The sequence below is a fragment of the Alligator mississippiensis genome, chromosome 3 (assembly GCF_030867095.1).
Source record: "Alligator mississippiensis isolate rAllMis1 chromosome 3, rAllMis1, whole genome shotgun sequence".
NCBI classification, from domain to species: domain Eukaryota; kingdom Metazoa; phylum Chordata; order Crocodylia; family Alligatoridae; genus Alligator; species Alligator mississippiensis.
In genome coordinates, this window is record NC_081826.1 from 7,673,769 (window position 1) to 7,698,778 (window position 25,010).

The 25,010-nt window shown below is 49.0% G+C and overlaps 1 protein-coding gene across 7 annotated transcripts in view; it reads left to right on the forward strand.

Moving 5' to 3' along the window:
- Window positions 1-16,361, forward strand: part of PTK2 (protein tyrosine kinase 2) — a 336,960-nt gene extending 320,599 nt beyond the window's left edge. For all 7 annotated transcript variants that reach the window (XM_059723705.1, XM_059723704.1, XM_059723702.1 and 4 more), the window contains 6 exons: window positions 34-96; window positions 6,096-6,135; window positions 6,588-6,694; window positions 12,707-12,862; window positions 13,804-13,884; window positions 15,090-16,361. In XM_059723705.1, coding sequence (XP_059579688.1) covers window positions 34-96; window positions 6,096-6,135; window positions 6,588-6,694; window positions 12,707-12,862; window positions 13,804-13,884; window positions 15,090-15,302 — 660 coding nt within the window. In that variant the 3' untranslated portion in view covers window positions 15,303-16,361. The remainder of the gene's footprint in view (window positions 1-33; window positions 97-6,095; window positions 6,136-6,587; window positions 6,695-12,706; window positions 12,863-13,803; window positions 13,885-15,089) is intronic.
- Window positions 16,362-25,010: the final 8,649 nt, after the last annotated feature.

Here is a 25,010-nt window from a genome sequence, read left to right on the forward strand (position 1 = left end):
CAGAGTACAAAACCACATTTCTCATTCCTTTAGAAACCTGACGTGCGGCTCTCCAGAGGCAGCATCGACCGAGAAGACGGGAGTCTCCAGGGCCCGGTAAGTGCATGTGTAGTATTTTTTCATCTGTTGACTCTCTTAAGAGTTTTCTCAGTGGAACATGCCGTACGCTGCCCTGATTATGGGAGACGAGTTAGTCTGCTCACTGTTTCCACTATTATTATATGGGTCTAAAAGTTTCCAGAAACTCAGCTTCTGTGGGAACAGCGGCAGCAGCAAACTTGTTCACGCAGCACTTTTTTTTCCTTTTGAAGCTTCTGCTGAAGCAGATGCCTGAATGTTTCAGCAAATGCACTGCAGTTATCTCAAAGTATGCACTCCTTTTATTTAAAACCAGGAATAGTTTTGCCTAAATTTCTGTCAACAGGAAGTAAGATTGAAATATAACGTATGCAGTTGTTGGAATAACTGAAGACCTTTCTCAAAAGTAATGCAAGTCTTGGGTCGTGCAACAGCAGCAATCTGTCTGGCCTGAATGAGTGACAGTAAAACAAATGGAACAGACCTGGTATTCATTCATTTACAGCCAGACAACAGCTGCAGCCACAGTTTTGTCTCTGACTGACTTAACTCATGTCTGCTTAAATAAAAATGGTTCCCTAATAGTTTGACTGCCATTGGCATCTCTGTCCCATCTCTGCCTTTGATTCTTTCAATTGAGTGTTTTTCTCAAATTAGTATTTTCCTCAATTCACTTGTATCATTCACTTGAGATGCAGCTGTAAAATCCTAGTCTGTCTCAAGTGTTTGTTCATCAGATGAGCATTAAAGGGGGAAGAGATGTTCTGTTTTTGCAGCAGGGATGGGATAATGGATAAGTGGATAATGACACATCCCTGCAGATTCTCTGGGGACCTAGTCAGCCTTGTTGAGACACCGTAAAGAATCTTTCCTGCTTAAACTTGCAAAAAATATTAATCATTTTTATATGTTTGTGCAAAATGAGCTGCCGTCTCGTCACATTTGGTGCTGCTACTCACCTACAGATTTTGAGAAATGAACCAAGGTTTGCAAAGCTGTTTTGAGATGATCTGGATTGTAGGCAGCTGTCAGAGATGAGACATACCTGCTTTCAATAGGTGACATTGTTTCCCCACTCCCGCTTGGCCCCAGGTGTCTGCCGGGGCTCCAGAATAAGAAACAGAATATGCCACAGTCAGACTCCACCACTGGGCAGCCTGGCGTTCCCAGAAGAGAGGAGGTGGAATTTTATACATGGGAAAATGAGACCAAAAATGATTAAGGCCAAAAGGTCCACCACATCCTGCTGCCCACTCAAGCCTCTTCGGGTGCGAGTTTTCAGAGTATTTAGAATTTCAGAAGCACTTGATACGTTCCAAACATAGCTCCCATTGACTTCCCCTGCACTCAGGGGTATTCATACATCTGCAGATCAAAACATTTCAGTTTGTACATCTACAAAATGAGAAGCACGGTGGCCTTCTGTGGACATCGAGGTTTAAAGGACTGGCCCAGCAGCTCGCAGGAATGCCACAGCAGAGGCAGGGATAGGATCCAGTTCTCCAGGGTGGTATTCACCCCCCTTAACCACAAGACCATGCTTTCTTTTCCTGCCACGTCCTGCCACATTCATTGCCCATCTCCCAACTTCTTCAATAAATAAAGCAGGGGGATTGCAAACAACAGTCTTCTTCACTGCACAACCCTCATTTATCTCCATAACACGGTGATCCCATGCACTGAGTGAGGCTAGGGATCTTGTGGGAAAACTAGCATGTGATTCTGAATGTGAAGACTGTATCATAATTCATAGGAATAAGGAGACAGATAAATGTTGCACAGGTGAACTTAAGTGTGCCATCAAGCACTTATTTTCCAACCTTAGTTATCTTCCTTTAATGCATTTTTATATCATTTCTTATGGTTTTTTTAAGTGAAAAATTGGACATTCTGTCATGTGGAACCACACTGATCATCACCAGGGCTAGAGTCTTTAGGTCAACCTCCTTGAGCTAAAAGAGAGGCTGGTGGTGATGGTAACAGTAGTGCACTGTTCCCTTGACACGCAACTGCCGATAGAGAGGTGTCAGACACACACTGCCAGTGGTTTCAGAGTCATTTGCTGATGGCAGAGGAATATTGGGAATCAGAAGTGCTAGTTTTGTTCCTAGTTCATGAAAATTAAACTTCTCAAATCTTGTGGTAAATTGTCCCAACTCCATCCCACCCCATCCACCTCCCCTATCCAACCAATCTGCAGGTGCCTTCTCTGCCACATGGGGATGCTAGAACTCCTCAATTAAACAGTTGGGAGAATTTAATATATTTTCCCCTAACTTTGTTTTAATAGGAGTGACGAGAAATATAAATCCAAAATACACCCCCCACCCCGCAGAGCCACAGAACTCATTAAGCAAAATTCATGTAATGCGCGCTTAGGAAATCTGTGGGTGACACCAAGCCAGGGGGAGTTGCAAACACAATGGAGGGTAGGACTAGGACCCAGAATGATCTGGACAGACTGGAGAAATGATGCACAGTCAGCCAGATAAAATTCAACAAGGACAAGTGCAGAGTCCTGCATTTTGGATGGAATAAACCCATGCCTGAATACAGACCAGGGAATGACTGGCTTGGTTGCAGTAGTGCAGAGAAGGACCTGGGGGTACAGTGGACCATAAGCTGTCTGTTTTTGTTGCCAAAAAAGCCAACAGTATCCTGGGTTGTATTAACAGGATTGCCACTTGCAAATGAAGGGAAGCAGTTCTTCCACTGTTCAGCACCTGGAGCACTGTGCCCACACTTCCAAAAAAGATGTAGGCAGATTGGGAAGAGTCCAGCAGAGTGACAAAAGTGATGAGAGGCCTGGGAAGCATGACTTAGCAAGACTGAAAAAACTACAGTTATTTAGTCTGGAAAAGTGAACAGTGAGGGGGCGGGATGTGGTAACAGTCTTCAAATCCCTGAAGTGTGATTTATGGAGAAGATGGCGATGGACTTGTCTCTGTGGCTGCAGGGGTCAGGACTAAGAACAATGGTCTCAAACTGCAGCAGAGGAAATTTGTACAGGGTTCCCTCGCTTTACGCGGGTTCTGTATGTGCGAAAATCGCTCTTATACGATGACGCTTTTTATACCAAAAATTCGTTATATGTGAGGCAAATTTACTCTTATATAATTGGTGTGGTGGAAGGTCCACAGTTAGCTGTTTGTGTGGTGCATTGTGGGAGTGATGCCACAGGTGGAGAAAGAAAAAATTATTTGGGGGGAGCTGAGCTGGGTGGTGGTGCTCGGGCTGGGCTGCAGTGCCAGCTCCTGCGGCCCAGCCCGTCCCATCAGTGCAGTGCCCCGTGAGCCATGAAGCGGCCCAGCAGCAGTGCCCGTGGCCACTGCTCAGGACAACTGATGCCTGTGCTGCTGGAGCTGCAGCTGCCCCGGGAGCGACACGATGCCATGTCAGTATGGTCGAGGGGGTCAGTACAGTCAGAGTCTTGGAACATATCCCTATCTGTTCCATTGCAAAGCGAGTTCCCTTTATGCAGATTTGAGGTATGTGCCGTTTTCCAGGAACGCATGTACAGCATAAAGCGAGGGAAACCTGTATTAGAGATTGGGAGGGACTTTAAGTCTGAGGGTGGTCAGGCATTGGAACAGGCAACCTAGAAAAGCCCTGGAAATTTTCAAGAGCAGGTTAGACAGACCCTTGGCTGGGATGGTCTGGTCAGGGAGGATCCTGCCTTGAGCAGGGGCAGGACTAGAAGACCTTGTGAGGTCCCTTCCAGTCCCACTTTCCTATGATCCTGTAACGTCCCCTGAATGTTTTTTGACTGAAACATTCTCCAGGTACCTAAATTTAGGCTTCTGCAGACGCACATGAATCTGACCCAGGTGAGTGCCTGGCTCCTGCCTAAGATCCAGTGCCACTGCAAGGCAGAGTAGCATTTAAATTCTGCAGGACGTCCCAGTCTAGCCAGCACACACTGATCACACCAGCACAGTCCAGCCACTTTAAAATCAGTACACTGTGCCACAACCCACGTATACTGTGAGCACAGGAATGTGGCACGACTTTGTATTATAGCATTGTCCTCTGCAGCCAAGAGTGCAAGTCTGGAGGGTCAGCAGGGGACCAAGGAAGAGGGAGCCCAACTCTATAGCCAAGTGGGTAGTGCATCCCGCTGGGAGGGGGCAGGTCCTGGGTTTGTATCCAGCATCCATCTAATGGATAGACAGTTGAGGGGGCAGAACCCAGTCCTTTCTCCCGGCTGTGAGAGTCTGAAGTACTAGGCTGAAGAGACAGACTCCCTTTGGCTTGTGCGCCTGGCCTTCTGACTGTCATGTGCTTGGCTGCAGAGAGGCCTCGCTTCCCCAGGAGGGGTTAAGGGTGTTTCTACACAGCCTGTTATACATCTTCTGGGAGACGTGGGTTTGGATTCCAGCAGCCTGACTGAAGGTGCCCGAGAGCCCAGGTCTCGCTCCTTTTTGAGTGACATGCTGTAACCACTAGGCAAAACTGTAAAAGATGGGAACCAGAACCATTGTAACGAGTATGTGCCTACTCGGTTTGGTGCTCCTCTAGATCCCAAAGAATGAACTATCCAGTCCTGAGTCTCCTAGCCAGCTCTAGACAGCTCACAGCTCAGTGCCTAGGCTCTCTAAATCATTTTTCAGAAGCCCCTTCTTCTCTGTAGCCTGGCACCTGACCTGATTTATTGGGATCTCCCCCCTGGAACCGAGAGAGTGTAACTTTTTAAGCTGGCCAGGCCTGCAGTGCAGGGTCTACAGGGCCACCCCGGTTGTGAAATCAGTGGGAGTCGGGTACCTTCATACCTTGGATGGTCTGGGCCCTCACCTTTCCCACTGTTTCCCTACCTGTAACATGGAAATAACATGGCTGTTAGTATTGCTCAGCCACATGGATGTATTTGGAGGATAAATACACTGATAGATATGAAGAATTCAGATGCTGTTGTGATGGGGTCATAGGCCTGGCAAGCTCAGATGTTCCCTTATATGCAAATATCGGGTGTGATCGAGTCCCCACTAGTACCAGCTAGTTTGGACAAGTCAAATGAGCAAAGTGGTGTGCAGTGATTTATACTGGATTCATCTGTAGCTGAGGATGAGTTTGTGCCAGCACATGTGTGTTTCTGCATCTTGCTCTGTGATCTCCAAATGTTGTTCTTTTCTGAGTGTTAAAAATGCAGCTTCTTTCAGTTTGATACACAAGACTCTCTCAAATCTTTCCAACCTTTCTGCTTTGTAGGAAAAGGGTTCCACTTGATAAATAAAGACTCTGCTGAGACATTTTACTGCTGTGCTTCACTGAGAGCTGTAGCTATGTCAATACTTTTCATTTGCAAAGGAAACCCTTTATGCAGATGTGCTTTCATGAAGCAAAGATTATCTGCATCACATTGCCTTACAAGAATACAATGTCAAATCCTATATAAAGTATTCATTCTGTTGTGACTAAACAGACTTTCATCTTACTTGGCAGAAAGGTATACAAATATAACTAGCAAGGAAAAGCACTTCGGTCCAACATGAAACGCTTGTAAATTAGAAAGTGAAGCGTCTATTATTTTATGAAGCTCTTTAAGTCCTTAAGGGTGATTTAAACTCAGGAACTGAAATGGACCTAGAGCGTGCAGTTTTCTAATCATTCTGCTTCAGTTTCATCTCAACAGCCATGACTCGTTTCAAAATTGACATCTGGATAAAAAACCACATTTTCTGTAAACATGCCATCCCGTTTAATTAATGCTGGCATCATCCTTGAAAGGACAAGCCCTTTGTAATACGGCTGGAGCGTGATTCAGTTCTAGATGGCAGAAAATCAGAAGAAAGTGGCTTCTTACCTTAAATAACGCAATCTGAACTTGTAGTTCAAAAATACAGGATTTTTGCAATACTTTAAAGTGATGGGGGATGGGAAATATCTTTCTGGATGGTCTGTGGTTGGAATTCGTATAATTCGAATGATTAAGATCAAAACCACTACCTTCATACTGAGGATCCTGAGTTGTAAACACGGTGACTACAATTACTCAACTAATCTTAATTTTTCTGTTACAGGCTGGTAACCAGCACATATATCAGCCCGTGGGAAAACCAGGTAAGCCATAAACTCACCATATCATCAGCATAAACCCTGAAGCTCGCGATCCTTGGTATAGTTCTTCGAACCTCCGAAATGACACAGTAGGGTTTAACACCACAGCAGTATATAACAGCGTTGCCAGATTCGTTCAAACAAGGTGTCTGGTGTTGGGTAAGAAGGTGAAATTAGGCAGATTTTCAGAGGTGTTGGGCACTGGCAGCTCTCGTCTGTCACGTCAAGAGGTGCCTGATGCCTCTGAAGATGTTTTAGATGCTGTACCCTGGCCCTGAACTGAACATTTATACTAGATTTTTGAGACTTTATCAAAACAAACGTATTCTCTTCGTTGTGGAAGGGCTTTAAGAACAAACTGATTTACTGCACTGTTTGTTGCCTCAGCTGCTTGTAAGTCCAAGAGAACCGAACGCACTAATCCTTTAGTAAGTACAAAATGTTCTGTCAACTAGATCATGCAGCTCCACCAAAGAAGCCTCCTCGTCCCGGAGCCCCCAGCCATTTGGGAAGCCTCGCCAGCCTCAACAGTCCAGTGGACAGCTATAACGAGGGGGTCAAGGTACATTGCGGAGGGGCGCTGGGCGTGGGCTTAACTTCAAAAGAAATGTTGACTTGCTGAAGCAGGAGATGCTGCTGAAAGTGAAATCAGAACTGAAGCTTGTGACTGCATATGTTGTTGTGGGACATGTTTGCACTGGCTGTTCATTGGGTTTAGCAGGGTTTATTCACTGGGTCTTGTACGTCATGCGCTTTGGTACTGTGGTTTTGCTTTTCACACCAGAAGGATCCTATGAGGAAAAAGAACTTCTAAAAACACCCTCTCCATCCCTCCAGTCTCAGCCCCTCCTGCCTCTGTGCGTTGCAGGGCTTTGTTAGTCTCGCTTCACGTTTAAAGAGCACTGACCTGTGAGCTCCAAGGGCCCGTTCCCCTGTTCTGCGATGGGGAGTGGTGAGGGGCAAACTCCTACAGTCCCTTTTGCTTTGTCACCATTATTTGGGGGAAGCCCAGGCTGCCCTAAGCTCCTGCTCCTCAGGATGGGGGGGCGGGACAGACAGACCCTCTGGGTATTAATTTTCTTTTCAAGGCGGTCCCTGTCCCCTGCTGTGCTGTGAGGTTCCAGCATGCTCCTTGCTTCAGTGCCACAGCTCCCCTCAGCCCATGATGGGGTGGCAGAGAAGGGCCCAGGTCAGTGGTGCGATTCAGTGTAGGGATGTGGTTTTGCCAAGGTTTTCTTGTTCCAGGGTTCATTTTCCATGGATACAGAAGAACACAAGTGAAGAGTTACACAACTGCTACATAGATTCAAAAAACACCTCCCAGTGCCTTCATCTCTCAAATGGGTACCGGGGTGGGCAGGTGCCGAGGTGGCACCAGTGTCTAGGACTTTTGCCCTGGAGGGGTCATGCCCTGGAGCAGATCCCGTAGGTTGGCCCCAAATGCTAGAAATGACATGTTTTAACTGCCCCCCTGCCATTGCTGAGATGGCATTAATGCCTGTGTTCCCTCCAGCACGAGCCTGGTTCCCCATCTTGGAGATTTCTTTGTATTGCCTTTTTAATTGGCAGGAGATTAAAACTCAAGTGGCCTTCTGTGCCTTTTGCAGGGAAAAGCTGGCGCTATTCTTGCTGGCAGCTACTTTCAGTGGCAGTACACAGTGCAGCTTGGGAATGTGGGAAATGATGTAGCTGGGAAAGGATGTGTCCACAACACAGCACCTTCTCTCCTTGTAGCCTTTCACCTCCACAGTCTGTCCTGCTCTGGGAAGCCACCGCTCCTGCTGCAGGATTAGCACTCCAGAATTCGGTCAACTTCCGTCCTGCTCATGTCCCTTGCCCCTGTTTTCTCAGCTGATGCTGACAGAGGGGATTTCTATGTGTTCGAAAGGGGAGAGAGCATGAGAGCTCACCCAAGCCTGTGCTGACCAGTGCAGGCTCTCACAAAACCAGAAGGGCGAGGCCCTGAGGTCATACAAACCAGTCTAGGGGAAGGCAATTCGATTGAAGTTTTACAAGAAAGAGACAATGAAGCCTCCCCCAGTCTGCAGGGAAGAACTAAGCTCCCACGTTGGGACAGACATGAGAATTATGGTTAGTGATGCCTGTTTTATGGTTTTGAGGAAAATATGGAGAACCCGGTTCATCCCTGCCTCTGGAATTCAAAACAAACCATCAAAGCCGTACAGCTAGCAAAGCCGGAGTCCTTTCCGCTGGGGCCTTTCTCTCCCTATTGCTCTTACTCCAAGGTTATCTGAATGCTTAAGAATCAGTAGAAACGGTCACAACTGACCACTTAGAGCAAGGGTTTGTTATAAACCGGTGTTAGTGTTTTTCAGGTTGGCCAAGACTCAGAGACTAAAAAACCAGTAACAGCTGTGTTCCTTAACTCAGCTTTTCAATCTAAAATTCCCTTTATAAACCCTGACACTTGATGAACGTCCAAAATATTTGCAGAAAAATCATTTTTCTGATGCCAGAGCCCAGCAAAAGGAACAAAGCAAAGGCAGCGGGAGATGATAGAGTTAATAAAAGATCCACGGGCTTTCAATTACCAGAGCTACTGGCTTCCCTAGAAGAGAAATGGTTTTGTCAGCTTTCTGCACTGATCTTAAAATGGGTTTGCTTTACCCTTCTTCAGGAAGTCGCAGTGCTTTGCTTTTGGATAAAACTGAAGACTTTTCTGGAATCATGAGAGCATAAAATATGATGAAGCAGCCTGTCTCCTGCAGGCTGGTTGAGCATATAAATTCCTATGTCTCTTTTTCCATAATGGCCAAGTACAAGTAAAAGGACAAGAATTGGGTTCTTTAATCCCAAATTGATTATGCCAAAAATGTGCGGTGCACGGTGTTTTGTTGAGAGAAAATCAGCCAGCCCGTGCAAAGATAACCCTGGCCATTTTAGTCTGCGGTTGAGCACTGTTGGTGTTGGCTACAGAAACGGGAGAGACGCACAAATAACGAACTGTCCAGGAATACAGATGCCCTTCTTCTGAAACCGAGGCCTAGCAGAGGGATCGGATGGCCTGTGTGTCATGCCTCCAGAATGGTCTCTCAGTAGTTTTAGCCACAAGCTTGACCAGGCTTTATGAGCATGGGCAGTACAGTTCGATGAGTAACTATTTCCTGTGACAAGCACGTAAAAAGTTCAAGGGAGGCTTGTGTAACCTTGGCCTGATCTCTTGAGAAATGGATTGATGGTACGTGGAAAAGGACTGGCCTTTCTCCAGGCCGCTGCTTCCCACTGTGACGGAGCCCCTGGCTCCATTTACCCTCTTCCTCCTTGCCAGACTGGCATGTTCCTGTCCAGCTTTGCATGTCGTCTCCCCCATTTATTTCATATAGTGTAAGCATGGGTGCATGGCCGACACCTCTACTCCCTGCGCTGGGTGCTGAGCAGGGGGCACAGGCTTCTGTAACAAATGAACCGGGAGCTAACAAGACACAGGCAGAGTTGTTAAGAATGCTTTTTCCCCCCTTTTTTTAGCAGGCTTTTTTAAACTGGTCTCTTATTGCTGCGGTGTTTTGTCTGGTTTTTTCCTGCTCCGTTCATTAATATTGTTTTTTCTTTTTTCCTTCCTTCTGGTAAATTTCTTTAACCTTCCCCCACATTCTGCTCAACAATAGCCATGGCGGGTAAGCACAGAGTATGCATGTGCGCGCGGGCTAATCACGGATGTCTTTGCATGCGACATTGCTGTAACTTCTGAATTCCCCACCTCCCACCAGTAACAGGCTTCCTTTTCCCAAGGCATTTTCCAGTCAGTATATTCAGTTGCTTCTGTATTGGATTTTCTGTCAACACCTCCTTGGTGGAACGCAGCAACACTGTGCTAAAGCCTGGATTCCTTACTCCAGCAAAGCTCCACGTAGGCAGTCTCTGGGTGTGTCTCCATGTGCACTTTAATTTGCAGGAAACTATTTTACTGCACATTAAAGCATCATAAAGTGATATTATGCTAATGAGCAGTAAAATAGTCTACTACGCATGAAATGTCAGTAAAAAGGCATGCAAATGCACTACTGTGCATTAGCACAGCCTAATGTGCATTAATTCAGTATTTCAGGGCATTTATATACGTGCTTTGGGTGGGGGAGGGGAGGACACTTGAATTGGAGCAGCTCCGAGAGCCACTTTAATTCAGGTGCCCAAAACATCTCGTGTATCAGCATCCCTGCACTTCCAAATGGTGGCAGCTTGTCAAACAAGGTTTAGATAAAGCTCCCGTGCTGCCGTTTTGAAGCATGGAGACGCTGATGCAGGAGGCTGCTGGAGTGCGGCAATTGCCACACTTGAGCAGACTTGATTAATTGATTAATTGAGTCTGCTTTGATGCACTTGAATTCCAGCACATTGGCATCGGAGCAGACTCCCTGCTCATGCATAGGCCTCACATTTGGGCCCATGAATTTTAATGCACGTTAGAAAAGACACATTAATGTATGAGCTCCTTCAGTACCTAAAAGTACAGTTTGGAAAAAGTCTTTGCCTTTCCCTTCTGTAGCTGGCTAAGCTTGAATAGTTTTGCTTGTGGTTGGCACAAGTGAGTGAAATTTTTGGGGAGCTGAGTCACGGAAGAGAGTTCAGCATTTACTTTGGAGTGGCAGAGTCCTAGAGCGCTCCCTTTGGAGAGTGAGATCTGCAGTCTGAGCCTTTGTCTCCTCTGTCCTGGGCACAGAGGGAGTGGCAAGGAACCAGTGCCAGGTGACTGGGGTTGGGTTCGTGGAGGCCTTTACTTACTAGGACCAAAACCTCGACCCAAATCCTATATTCGAAGGGGAATAGTGCAGAGTCCTCAGGGGGACCTGTGTTTTGTTTTTGCACTTTGTTCTTTCAGGGTCTAGCTTTGCCCCCAGGTAGAAAGGGTTCAGGTGATCAAACTTAAAGGCCCAGGATGCTTGGATAGCCTTGGTCCTGCTCAGGATAGGGTGCAGCTGTGCAGCCAGGTCCCTGGGTTTTCTTTTTCTCCTTTTCCCCTCCCCATGTGGTCATTCATTAGCATCAAGCATAGCAGACCATCTTTACAATCTAAGCCAGTAGTGCTCAAAGTTTTGGCCCTGTGGGCCAAATGAATGGTACCGGGCCAGTCTCCAGGCTGGATCAGGCCTTATGCCTCTCCCCCATGCCCCAGAATCAGGGCCTGCACTGCCTCCACCTGGCTGGAGCCCAGTCCTGCCCAAGGTGGGGGCATTGCAGGATCCCCAGAGCCCAATCCTGCACATGAGGGCCAGGTGGAGGCAACAGGGGACTTTGCCTCAACCCAGCTGTGATTGGGCTCCTGGGGTCCTGTGCCACCCCTGCCCAACTGGGATTGGGTCCCAGGGGACCCTGCACTGCCCCCATGCACTGGGTTGGGTACACACTTGACCCTAACGCACAGGGCCACAGTCCACAGGGCTCCCCACAGAGCCCCATGGACCAGATGAAATGGAGCCAAGGGCTGTTTTGGGCTCATGGGCTGGGGTTTGAGCATCCCTGGTGTAAGCGAAAGTGGTGCTGAGAGGAGAGATTGCACAGAGAAGGCAAGGTCTGCGAAGTGTGACCCCTCCTGCTGGCAGGGTCACCTCAGTCTTGCTTAGATTCAGCTTGAGCCAGCTGCAATTTAGTGGGAGTTTTGCATGAGTAAGGAGTGCAGCATTTGGCCCAGTCTCTTTCCAGCATCCTGGAAAGGGTATTTGACAATGTTGTCTCATTACCTGCAGTGTCAGCGCTCGCAATGAATTGATAAGAATTCCTTCCCCCCCCCCCCAAATTTTCCTTAATTGTCCATGCAGTTCCACCAATAACCATGTACCCTTCAGTCCCCTCCTCTCTCCCGAGTGTACTGCTGAGTCTACCCTCAGTACGGTTGCCAGGACTGAAAACAATTGCCTGAAAATGTCAGGGCTGGCGCTCCGTTGCTGGCACTGTGGTGTTCTTTGCTCCTAAGCAGAATGAGTGCAAAGAGCATGAAGCAGAGCCAGAGTTTGGCAGTGGGCCGCCGGCATACATGACTTCAGAGCTGCAAGGCAGAGAAGAGTCAGGGCCTCTCTATCAGAAGAAACTATTTCTGCAGCTCTGTCTGTCTGCATGGGTGAATCTCAGGAGGGGGAATATGCCATCTGAGCTTGTAACCGAGAAATCCGGTGTATTGATAGAACCAGTGGCGCCAAGTGCCCAGTTTGTCCCCTAGACCTTGCATCATGAAATCTGCACCTCGGAGGTGGACTCCTCGAAGTGCCGAGGGAGTGTTCCCTGCAGGACAGAGCCTCTTGAAAGGTGCTGCAGGTGGGGATGAGAAGTCCTGCACAACCTGTGATCCCGAGGCTGCTTTTTCTGCTCTGGGAGCTTCTCAGATTCATGGTGTAAAGTTCTTTTGACTTCATTTTGCTAATTGAGCTCGGGCAGAAAATTACATTTAGCCCAAAATGCCTTCAGTGACACAGCCCAATCGGAGGCTGGGCTTTGGTGGGGAAGGCTTGATCATAAGCTAGCAGCGGTTATCTGCTTCCCGCAGCGGGGTTGATGTTGGGTGAAGTAGCCGAGCGCCATCTGCTGGGGAAAGAGAGGACAGCAACATCTCTTCTGCTTTCAGATTCAGCCGCAGGAAATCAGCCCTCCTCCCACTGCCAACTTGGACCGTTCCAACGATAAGGTATACGAGAATGTCACTGGACTGGTGAAAGCTGTAATAGAAATGTCCAGCAAAATCCAGCCAGCCCCTCCAGAGGAGTACGTGCCCATGGTGAAGGTAGGAAGATGACATTTCCTGCAGTCAGTGTTTTACGTCTGTCCTGAGAGGCACCAGAGTTATCAGAAATGTTACAGACCGAAAAGCTTGAAAGTACAAGCTGTCTGCATCGGTGTGCATGCTCAGTTCTGCCTACCTGCGGTAGGGCAGCTGTAAGCGCTGATGGTCAGGGTCTATGTGAGAAGCAGGACTTGCTAGATAATGTCATAACAGGGTTTAACATGCATCATTGCTGTACTTTTACAATTCATTGTTTAGCTGACACTGTCTGCTTCCTCCTCAGACCCGAGAGGAGGGGGTTTTGTGCACAAAGTTTGCTTAACCTCTCCCCCAGCTATGAAGTTTGTCCAATGAAAGATATTACTAAAAATCTTGTTCGCCTGTCTGAGCATTCATTTTATGAGCACTCCTGAAATAGCATTACAGTTAACAACATCTTCCCTTGACTGCCTGTGATCATGAAGGATTTACTGTGCTATGTTTTCTCTCCGTTTTTTAAAGAAAAATTAGTATTTTTAAAATAATCCTTTGATATACGCACTTCAGCCAAAGTCAGTTGAAAGCAGTGTGTATATATATTCCATGTGTGCCCTGCGCTAAGCTAGCTACGTGTTTTCTCTCTTGTGAAATTTAACGTAACCTAAGAAATAAGGGTAGGATTTTCAGCTGTTCAGCAGTATCACTCTAACTCTGTTTGCACTGAGGTCACTGGTAAAATCCAAACTAAGCCTTTTTTAGTATTATTATTCTCACCCTAAATACTTTGACATCCAAAAGAAGTTTTAAATGTATAATAGGTGTTTGCTACTGAGGTGTTTCTGTTTCCACATGCATAAATGATGAACCTAAAAGGAAATAAAATAGTGTGTAAAAGGAGTATTTGAGCCACAAAATAGTAGTGAATACTGAGCTGCATTCTGTCCTGGTTTATTTTTCATTAGGAGGTTGGTTTGGCACTGAGAACTTTGCTCGCAACAGTAGATGAAACCATTCCAGTGCTCCCAGCAAGCACTCACAGAGAGGTATGTAAAGATGTGCTCCTATTCTAACCCGCAGTTGGTGAGTCTGCAGCCATCCTCAACCAGTGTCAGCCGGTATCTGAACATGTATCACAACCTTTTCTAAAAAACAGAAATGTTAGAACATTTTAATTAATTCACCCCACCCCTGACACGCGTTGTGTTCTGGGCACTGACCCCTCCGATAGCGTTTGGTATCTTAATCGTTGCATTGCTCTGTGGACGTGGGCCCTACCCTGCCTGCCAGTGCAAACTGCTGAATTCCATGTCAGTAAATAGCATGCGTGACACACGAGGAGTTGAGGTACAGTGTTCGCAGTGCCTACGTAGGAGTTAGGATTTTTATTTGGAGGCACCACCTGGGGATTAATTCCTGGGTGCCAGTTCAGCATGTCTCACTGAATTATGATTTGCACACAAACCTCATTAAACAGATCACTTAGTGTGGCCGTTGGCAGCTCTTGCTCAAGAAATGCTCAGCAGTGACCTGATTCAAAGTGACAATGGCTCAGCTACTTCCCTGCTTGCAGACCAGGTCCCAGTGAGCCCAGGTCAGTCATCTTCCCCAGAGCTGTGTCTGTGCACACAAGATCTCGGAGGAACTGCAGGCACTGAGAATGCTCAAAGAACACGATACCCCGTGCAGCAGAGATGCCAAGTGACCCTCCTTCCAGACAGCTACCTCACCTGCTGTGGGACTTGCATCTTTATCTCTATTATATTTTGTTATTGCTTGGAGTATCAATAAAAATAATTTAATGGAGAGAGAGAGAGGCTGAGAGAATGATTCAGGGCAAAATGGAAACCTAATCTCTAGGACCCAGGTTCAAATCCAGCCTTGATGAATAGGGTCCGATGCCTGTTAACCTCCAGTGGCTGTTCAGAGGCATAAGAGAGCAAGTTCGGGATCTAGTTTGTATTGGACGAGATGCACCCTAACTGTATGTACTGCTCCATATTACGAGGAAGTTATTTGAGTCTTGAGAGAGGCTCCTAACTGTTACCCTGCTCTAATCGCCTGCTGTTGAAATGGCACCCACACAGACTGTGACATCTCAACCCCAGTGACCGAGTTTCACCACAATGGTAGTGATCTCATTTGTGGGGCGGGGGACGTGGTCTGTGATACCATTCTGGGTGCAGACTCCCAGTGATCTGCCTCCTGTGAACATCTGTTTATACAGCCTGACTGCATCTTGTCTTTTCAGATTGAGATGGCACAGAAGTTGCTGAACTCCGACTTGGCCGAACTCATTAACAAGATGAAGCTGGCACAGCAATATGTCATGACCAGCCTGCAGCAGGAATACAAAAAGCAAATGCTCACAGCTGCTCACGCTCTGGCTGTAGATGCCAAAAACTTGCTGGATGTTATTGATCAAGCCAGACTGAAAATGATTGGCCAGTCCAGACCCCACTAAATACCGAGGGGAGAGATCTAATCTTGTCTGTCGGTTCAAGAATACTGCTCGTGCAAGGGTATTATCTAGCCTTCGACCAGCAGTGAGGATTAGCCTTGCATAGTCCTGGATTTCCAGTGACTCCTGCTTCAGCGGATCTGACTGACAACTGTTGGTTTTCTCTTATAAAAGTTTAAACCAAGTTTTTATCAAAAAGCCAACATGGTCTGAGATTAAAAATGTGGCATTATCACAGAATTAAGTTTGTACAGAAGCCCTTGGAAGTGGTGACTTGGGAACGCAGTTAAATTGTACGTGATCACATAGGACATGCTTACCCTAAAGCTGCCCGGGGGTTAAATCTCAGAGCCAGAATTGTCCAAGCAGCAGACTGAAGACAGATATTGTGAAGTGAAGAATTCTGGGAAACCTCAGGGCTGAGAATTCTTGCCCACAGTATGCGAACTATCCAGACTGGAACCTTTTTTATTAGAACACTTACGTCGCAATATGCTAATCACGATTTACAGAGAAAATAAAAAAGCTATATTTTCAAGACTTCGGTCATTTCGGAACAAACTAAAGCCCTCTTCATCTTCCTGCCTTTTACTTTTATGTGGATATGTGAAGCATTTGTTTGGAAACTAGCTGTAGACACAACTGAAAACTCTTGTATGTCTTTTTCACCAGAATAACGTGCCAGTTTTTTGTAGCAATGTTATTTTCCTTGGCAGCAAAAATGCTGCTTTGTACCAGAGCAACCCAGAGCTGCATTTAGAAGAGAGGTTCTGTAACCATACATGTTCCCCATTTTTATATAATTTATAAAGAAAGATTAAAGCCATGTTGAATATTTTAAACCCGCTGTAGTTAACTAACCCATCTTTGTGTCTATCTTGCCTGGGAGGAGTTACAGCCGAGCAGTGTGACTATTTTCTTTGGTTTACCAGTTATACCATCTGTTCTGTTCAATAAAAACCACGCTCCCTTTTGGTTGTTGGGGGATATAAATTATTCTCAGGAAGAATATAATGAACTGTACAGTTACTTTGACCTATTAAAAAGGTGTTACCAGTGAAATCCTGGCTCTAATATTTCTTATGCTGCAAGGAACACATTTTTTTTTAAGGAATTTCTTCATCTGAACATTCAGAAGTACATGGCACAGGGCACTTCCATACCCAGATTCAGACATCTGAGTAGTAAGGGCTTAATTTGTCCTTCAGCCTGCTCCAAAACAAAGTGCCACACCCAAACAGTAATAGCTGTTAATTGAGGATACTAATATGGGGTGCTTTTACACCTGCTCTGGAGGTGAGGGATAGCTCCAAAAGCCACTCTAATTAAAGCACTGCAGTGTCTCGTGTATCAGTGTCCCCGTGCTTCAAAATGGCAGCAGGGGCACTTGAACTAAACTCACTCTGCCATTCTGAAGTGCGGGAATGCTGATGCACGAGACGCAGAAGGCTGCTGGAGTGCGGTAATGACCACGCTCCAGCAGATTCGATTAATCGAGTCTGCTCCAACATGCTGTAATTGCAATGTGCCAGAGTAGCCTCCGCACTTGTGTACAGGCACCCAAGAAGTTCTGCCCGCTTCCTGCCCTGGAGGGATAGCTGAGCAACCATTTTCTCCCTTTCAGAGCAACAGGAGCTGATGCTTTTATTTCTCATTGGGTAGTCCACTGTTTTATACAGTGGTTAAACCTCCCATAAATAAAGTAAGTGGATAGTCTCGGCAAATTCGAGACTTTCTCTCACGACAGAGCGACAGACTTTCCAGGTGAGTCTGTTCCACTTCTGCATGACGCACTTGACAGCCCAAGGATCAAACCACAAGGGAGCAAATAAAGGATGAACTGGAAACCTCAGGACGAAGATTCGAGGTATGGTGCAGTTTATCTGGAACTCCTGCAAGTAGTTTTAGACAGCAGTCAGTATGTATTTAAATATGCCCACTACTGGCCGCCTTAAAAACAGTGAGCCCCCTTCCCCCAAACTTTTTTTCTCAGTTCAGTATTTTTAAAAAGAAAGCTGAAGCTTATGTCCTTAACATAAGCCAGGCAAATGACAGGCTCCTAAGAGCAGTTGCACAGAACCAGGAAATGAGCACTAGATATCTAAATGAAGTGCACAATATAAAACATTTTCCTGTTAACCTCCATTTTATTTTTAGAGAAAATAAAACCCCTTTTAAATCTTATTGTGTGTAAAACCTTTTCTTTTTTTAAAAAACCCCCAAAATTAACTAGATCCTTAACCAGTCGTATGTTATCCTTCCCCGGTATTTGTGTTGAGTGGTTCTACACTGAAATCTAGGCTGTGCAAGTCCAGGTCTAAGCCAGGCTTTGTTCCTCCCAGTGCAGGAGTTGACAACATGGAGCCTCTGAGGGAGAATTGGCCCGCCAAGCACCAGGACCCTGCAGACTGCAGGCACATCCTGAAGCATGCGTAGAGAAACCATGACAGCAGCACTGCTGTTTTGCACCACACGCCAGCTAGGACTCGGACAAGGCACCAGCATGTCCCCAAACACAACTCCTTCACAAATCCAGGTCAGCGTGCTTCAGCACACTCCTTGCAGTCTTCCAAATCCCTGATCATGGTGGGCCTTGCACTAGGGAGCAGTTGCAGTGGCAGGCAATGGAAAAGGGGCTCTAGCATGGCCCCAACCAGGCAGGGACTGATGCAGCAGTCACGTAGATAACAATCCAGTTGAGGCTGTGCTTGCTGGATTCCAGTAGGTGGGAAATGCTTTGTGCGCAGGAACCTTTTGCTGAGGCTTGGGCTGCAGGGAGGGGACCCGCCTTCACTCTGAGCAAGGGCTGCCTGCCCCCAGCTCCCCTTTGGTGTGCATGGCCAGGGACTGTCTCTCCCCAGGGCTTGCAGCTGGTGGGTGCTCTCATCTTTCCCACTGCAGAGAAACTGCAAGGGGCTGAGGCAAGTCCAGTAGTCCTTGGAAAAGAGTCATCTGCTGCTGAAGATCGTCATAATAAATTAGGTACTCATGACTGAGTTGTGTTTAATTCAGACCCTCCATCACTGAACGGCTGTGGCCAGAGGAGTCTTACTGTCTGTCTGAGACTGCTTTCCAGTAGCTTTCCGTTTTACGTTTCAGGTTATAAATAGGGGTGCACTGATAAAGATTTTATTGGCTGATACCAATAGCTAGTTATTCACCAGGCATATCTGCCAATACCAATCCAATAACCACTTTACAGGAGCACAGCTGGGCAGCATGGAGAGCAGCTCCGCAGGCAAGTCCCTGATGAACGAAATAGGACAGCTGCTAACCGACACTCAGGACAAAACCAAACTCCTAAAGGAATACTTTGTGTTGGTATTCCACCAGTCCAATGGTGTTAGCCTGCTTGACAGGACATAGGATGATCAAGGTGGGGGTGATCACCCTCCCACAGTTAACGAAGTTCTTGGGGAACGCCTAGAGAGGCTGAATATCTACAAGTCAGCAGAACTGGATGAACTACACCCCCAAGAGTGCTAAAAGAACTGGCTGACATTGCATGACCTATGGCAAAGTTATTTGAAGACTCCTCGTGCTCAGGAGAGGTCCCAAAAAACTGGAAGAGAGCCAATGAGGTGCCTGTCTTCAAGAAAGGAGGACCCAGGGAATTACAGGCCAATCGGTTTGATCTCAATCTCTGATGAAATCCTGGAAAAAAAATTATTAAAGAATCCACTCTTGATAAGCTAACAGAAGGCAGTATTCTAAAGGACAGCCACCATGGCTTTGTTATGGGCAGAACATGGCTTTTTTATAGGCAGGTCGTGTCTGACCAACTTCATTGCCTTCTACAATCAGGTAACTTGTCACCTGGATAGGGGAAATGAGGTTGATGTCATATACTTGGACTTCAAAAAGGCTTTCGACCTAGTCTCCCATGATGTCCTCACGGTAAAATTGGGAAAAGGCAGCCTCGACTACTTTACTGTCAGGTAGCTAGGTAACTGGCTCTGTGGTAGGACCCAAAGGGTACGGACTGACAGAACTAAGTCGTCATGGCAGAAAGTGACCAGTGGTGTCCCTCAGGGTTCAGTACTCAGACCAGTGCTTTTCAACATGTTCATCAATGATTTTGATTCGGATATTAAAAGTGAACTGGCAAAGTCCACAGACAGTACCAAATTACGGGGGAGTGTGGTAATGCTCGACAGGCTGGCAATACAGGCTGACCTGGACAGTCTTGTGAGGTGGGCGGATCATAACCTAATGATGTTTCATATGGAGAAGTGTAAAGGGCTGCATATGAGAAGAAATAATCTGCAATTCAGCTACAGGCTACATTTGCCAGCTCCACAACTGAACGAGACCTGGGTGTCGTGATAGACCACAGAACAAACGAGCCACCGATGCGATGCCATAGCTGGTAGAGCGAATCAAACAGTGGCATGCATCCCCCAAGGCATCTTGAGCAAGGCGAAGGATGTCATCCTCCCACTCTGCTTCATAGATTTCATAGACATTAGGGCTGGAAGGGACCTCGGAAGATCATCGAGTCCAGCCCCCCGCCCAAAGAGCAGGAAGTCAGCTGGGGTCATAGGATCCCAGCAAGATATGCATCCAGTTTCATCTTGAAAGTGTTCAATGAAGGTGCTTGAACAACCTCCGGTGGCAGGCTTATTCAGACCTTGGGGGCTCGGACACTAAAGAATTTCTTCCTTATGTCCAGCCTGAAACGATCTTGTAGTAGTTTGTGACCATTCAACCTCGTCATCCCTTGGGGCGCTCTGGTGAACAAACGTTCCCCCAGATACCGGTGGTCACCCCTGATAAACTTGTAGGTGGCCATCAGATCACCCCTGAGCCTGCGCTTTTCCAGGCTAAAGAGCCCCATGGCTCTCAGCCTGTCATCGTAGGGTCTGCTTCCCTGACCTCTGATCATGCGCGTGGCTCTTCTCTGGACTCTCTCAAGCTTCTCCACATCCTTTTTGAATTGTGGAGCCCAAAACTGGACGCAGTACTCCAGCTGCGGCCTCACTAAGGCCGAGTACAGGGGGAGAATGACGTCCCGGGATTTGCTTGAGAAGCATCTATGGATGCAAGCCTGCGTTTTGGTCGCTTTACTAGCCGCAGCATCGCATTGCAGGCTCATGTTCATCTTGTGGTCAATGATGACCCCCAAGTCTCTTTCTTCCATAGTGCTAGCCAACATAGCACTGCCGAGCCTATAAGGATGCTGCGGGTTTTTCTTCCCAAGGTGGAGAACCTTGCATTTATCGGCGTTGAACACCATCAGATTCTCGTCCGCCCACTTGCTGAGCCTGTCCAGGTCAGCCTGGATCACCCGCCTGTCTTCTGGTGTGGATGCTTTGCCCCAAAGTTTGGTGTCGTTGGCGAACTTGGCCAGTCCGCTTCTGACTCCAGTGTCCACATCATTAATGAAGATGTTGAACAGTATAGGTCCAAGGACAGAGCCCTGGGGGACCCCACTGGTCACAGGACACCACGATGAGTGACTTCCATCAATTACTACCCTCTGGGTCTGACCCCGGAGCCAATTTTCCAGCCAGTGGATCGTGGGGGACCCAAGGCGACAATTGGCCAGTTTCTCCAAGAGGCGATCATGGGACACCAGATCGAAGGCTTTTTTGAAGTCAAGATATATGACCTCAATCTCATCTCCCTTGTCCAGGTGATAGGTCACCTGGTCGTAGAAGGAAATGAGATTGGTCAAGCAAGACCTACCCGCAACAAACCCGTGCTGGCTATCCCTTAAGATGTTGGCGTCGGCCAGTCCATTAAGGATGGCCTCCTTAATAAACTTTTCTAAGATCTTCCCCGGGATAGAAGTCAGGCTGATGGGCCTATAGTTAGCCGGATCCACTTTCCTCCCTTTCTTGAAGGTAGGCACCACATTGGCCTTCTTCCAGTCTTCGGGCACTACACCAGAGCGCCAAGAGTTTTCAAAGATCCGCGCTAGAGGCTGGGCTATGATGCTCGCCAGCTCCTTGAGTACCCTGGGGTGAAGATTGTCAGGGCCGGCTGACTTGAAGGTATCCAGCTTCTCAAGATGTTCCTTCACAAAGTCAGCATTAATGGAGGGCAGGGGATCACCCTCACCCGGACTTCCTGGCCCAGTAGCGGGCATGGGCGTCCCATGGGGCTGATGAAAGACCGATGCAAAGTACCTATTTAATAGGTTGGCTTTTTCCTGGGCGTCAGTTGTCAGTTGCCCCATCTGGTTCAGCAGGGGTCCAACGTTGCCCCTGCTTTTCCTCCGGCTCCCCACATTTCTGAAAAAGGACTTTTTATTGTCCTTGATGCTCAAAGCTAGCTGGAGTTCAGTTGCAGCCTTGGCTTTCCTGGTCTGCTCCCTACAGGACCGGACCAGTGCAGAATAATCCTCCTTGGAGGTGACTCCCATCCTCCATCCTTTGTAGGCCTTTCTTTTTAGCCTCAGGAGGTCTGCTAGGTCCCTGGAGAACCAGGGGGACTGCTGTGCCCTCTTGCTGCCTTTCCTCTGAGATGGAATAGACTTAGTTTGTGCATTGAGGATCCCTCCCTTGAGGAGCAACCAGTCTTCTTGAACTCCCCTCTCCCTGTGGTCACAGTCCCTTAGGGCCTCACTGACAAGCCTCCTGAGCTTGTCAAAGTCGGCTTTCCTGAAGTCAAGGACTTGCGTGTTGCTGACTGACTTGCCAGCTTTTTGGCGGATGGTGAAGGTGATCAGCTCGTGGTCGCTGTCACCCAGCTTCCCATCGATCACTAGGTCGCCATCTAGGTCATCCCCAGTAGCCAGTACCAGGTCGAGCAGCGCTTTGCCTCTCGTTGGCCCATAGACTTCTTGAGTCAGGTAGACGTCATCCACGCACGAGAGGAAGCTCTGCGACTGCTCAGATTTTGCTGAGCGATCCTCCCACGAGATGTCTGGGTAATTGAAGTCACCCATGACAACCATGATCCTGGAGCAAGCTGCCTCAGCCAGTTCCTGGGCAAACTCCTGGTCTAGCTCAGGACTTTGGGTGGGAGGTCTGTAATAGACTCCCACCATTGTGTCCCCTGTGCCGTGTTCCCCACGGATTTTAACCCAGAGGGTCTCCAGCCGTCCACCCTGGTTGCCAATATCGGCTTGCAGGGACGCGTAGCTTTCCTTAACATAGAGAGCTACACCCCCGCCCCTTTTCTCTACACGATCCCTCCTGTACAGGGTATAGCCATCTATCCCCGCGGTCCAGTCGTGGGTGGAGTCCCACCAGGTCTTCGTGATCCCTATGACATCGTAATTGTTTGCACTGAGCAGGAGAATGAGTTCCTCCTGCTTATTCCCCAAGCTCCTGGCATTTGTGTACAGGCAGGCAAGTGCCCCCTGGGGGGCTCCTTCCTTGCCCACAGATTTTACCAGGGCTGGGGCAGGGGTGGGCTCCCTGAAGCGCCGTGATCCGCTGGCTTTGCAAGGATTGCTCAGCGGGCCAGCAGTGGCGGTAGTCCCCCCGTCCCCCAGCGGGCTTAGTTTAAAGCCCGGTGGAGCAGGTCAGCCAGTCTGGCTGAGAAGAGCCTCCTCCCTAGGGGAGAGAGGTGGAGGCCATCTCTTCCCAGCAGCTCGCTGCCTCTCTCGCCAAAGAGCGGGCTGTGGTCATGAAAGCCAAAGCCTTCCTGACGACACCAGCGCCGCAGTCTTTGGTTGACCACATGGATCCTCCTGTCCCTGCTCAGCCCATAGCCTGAGACTGGGAGGATCGACGAGAACACCACCTGTGCCCCCAGACCCTTAAGCCCCGCTCCCAAATCCCTGTAGCGCCTCATGACCTGGCTGGGCACGCTCCGAGCCGTGTCATTGGTGCCCACATGAATAAGGAGCATGGGATAGTGGTCTGTGGGTTTAAGGAGCTTTGGGATCCTCTCCGTAATGTCCTGCATGTGGGCCCCTGGGAAGCAGCAGACTTACCAGGCTAAGGGGTCGGGGTGGCAGATTGGCCCCTCCGTCCCCCTCAGGAGGGAGTCTCCCACAACAAACACCTTACGTTTTGTCTTGGGGAGAGCAGGGGCGGGAGCTGCAGTTAGGCCCATGTTGCCTGTGGGGGCCGGCAACTCCACAGGCTCTGCTGGGGCAGCAAGAGGTGCGTCCCTGTTGCTCAGCTCTGGCGGGGGAGGGGCCTTGGTGCGGCGGGCCTTAGGGCCCTTGACCACCTTGGTCCATGCCCCTGGCTGGACACAGCAGGAGGTCCCGGAGTCCTCCTCTGGCCTGGAGGGAGACTGTGATCTACCCTCCGCCTCCCGGGGGAGAAGGGCCTGGCAGTAGGAGTCTATCTCCTGCTCGCAGTCCCTGATGGCACGCAGTCCCTGGACTGTGGCCTGGAGCTCCTCCAGCTGGCGCGCCAGAGACCCCAAAAGGGAGCAGACCCCGCAAGGGGAGGTCGCCATGCTCCCAGGCCCCAGAGCCTGAAAAAGGGACAGGCAGCCCCCGCAGCCGAGAGCCAGGGGCTCCGTCTGCGTGGAGCCCGGAACCAGGGGCTCCGTCTGGGTGGCCGTCTCTGAGGTGCCGGGGGGGGGGCCGCGGAGCCCGAGGGGACCCTCGGGGCGCGGCACGTGCCCATCCGTGTCATGCCTCTGGTAGGCTGGCTACGGCTGGGGCTGTCTACCCTGGGGGGTGCTCAGGCGGAGGGCCCAGGACCCTCCCATGCACCCTCCCGTGCGAACTCTGCACTAACTCACGCGCCGGCAGAGAAGCGCACCTGTTTGCGCAGCCTGTTCGCGCGGCTCCAGTCGCGTGGCTCCCTGGGGGGCTGGGCCACGTAGGGGCCTGGGCAGGGCTTGACCCGGCCCGACTCCACTCAGCCGTCTCCTATCACTCACTAAGGGTTTGCCTCCTCTCTCCATGGGCTCTGCTTACCCCGGCTGTGCTGGGGGCTGGCGGGGGGCTCCGCGGCTGCTGGAGGGTTTCTGGGGGGCTTTGGGGGAGTGGGGGCGCAGCAGACTTTCACCTGCGCATCTCTCGCCGCTTCCGAGCCTAACTGCTTGGCCTTAGTGAGGCCACAGCTGGAGTACTGAGTCCAGTTCTGGGTGCTGCAGAGAAGCCAGAGCGAGTCCAAAGGAGGGCCACGTGCATGCTTAGGGCTAGAGAGCAGGTCATACGAGGAGAGGCTGAAAGACTTGGAACAGTTCAGCCTGGAGAAGGGAAGACTCAGAGGGGACTTAGTAGCGGTATATGTCAGGGCCAGAGGGAGCATCTGTTCACCAAGATCCCCCAAGGGAGGACAAGAAACAGTGGGCCCAAACTGATTGAAGATCACTTCATACTGGACATAAGGAAAAACCTCTTTACAAGTTGAGTGCCGAGGGTCTAGAACAGGCTCCCCCCAGAGGTGGCAGTCACCCACCCTGGTGCTTTTCAAGAAGTGGCTTAACACCCACCTTGCTGGGGCCATCTGATCCCAGCAGTTTTTCTTGCTCAAGTGCAGCAGGGCTGGACCCTGTGGTCTTGAAAGGTCCCCTCCAGCCCCTAATGACTATGAATAGGTTTTGGGAGGAGTGTGGGGGGAGAGAGAAAGGCCCCCACAGTCAAGGAGGGAGTGGGGTGGGGGGCCAGACAGAGCTGCTTGCAGCTTGTCCATGAAATCAGCATCCTGCTGTTTAAAAATGGCAGTGGGGGCACATCAAATGAGTTTTAGTTGAAGCACTGCAGAGCTGAGCAGGTCAAGGGTGGAAGTGGGCTTGCCTGCTGTGGGCTCAGGGGTCTCTACCCTGCTGCCTTTGCCCCATGAGTCAGCT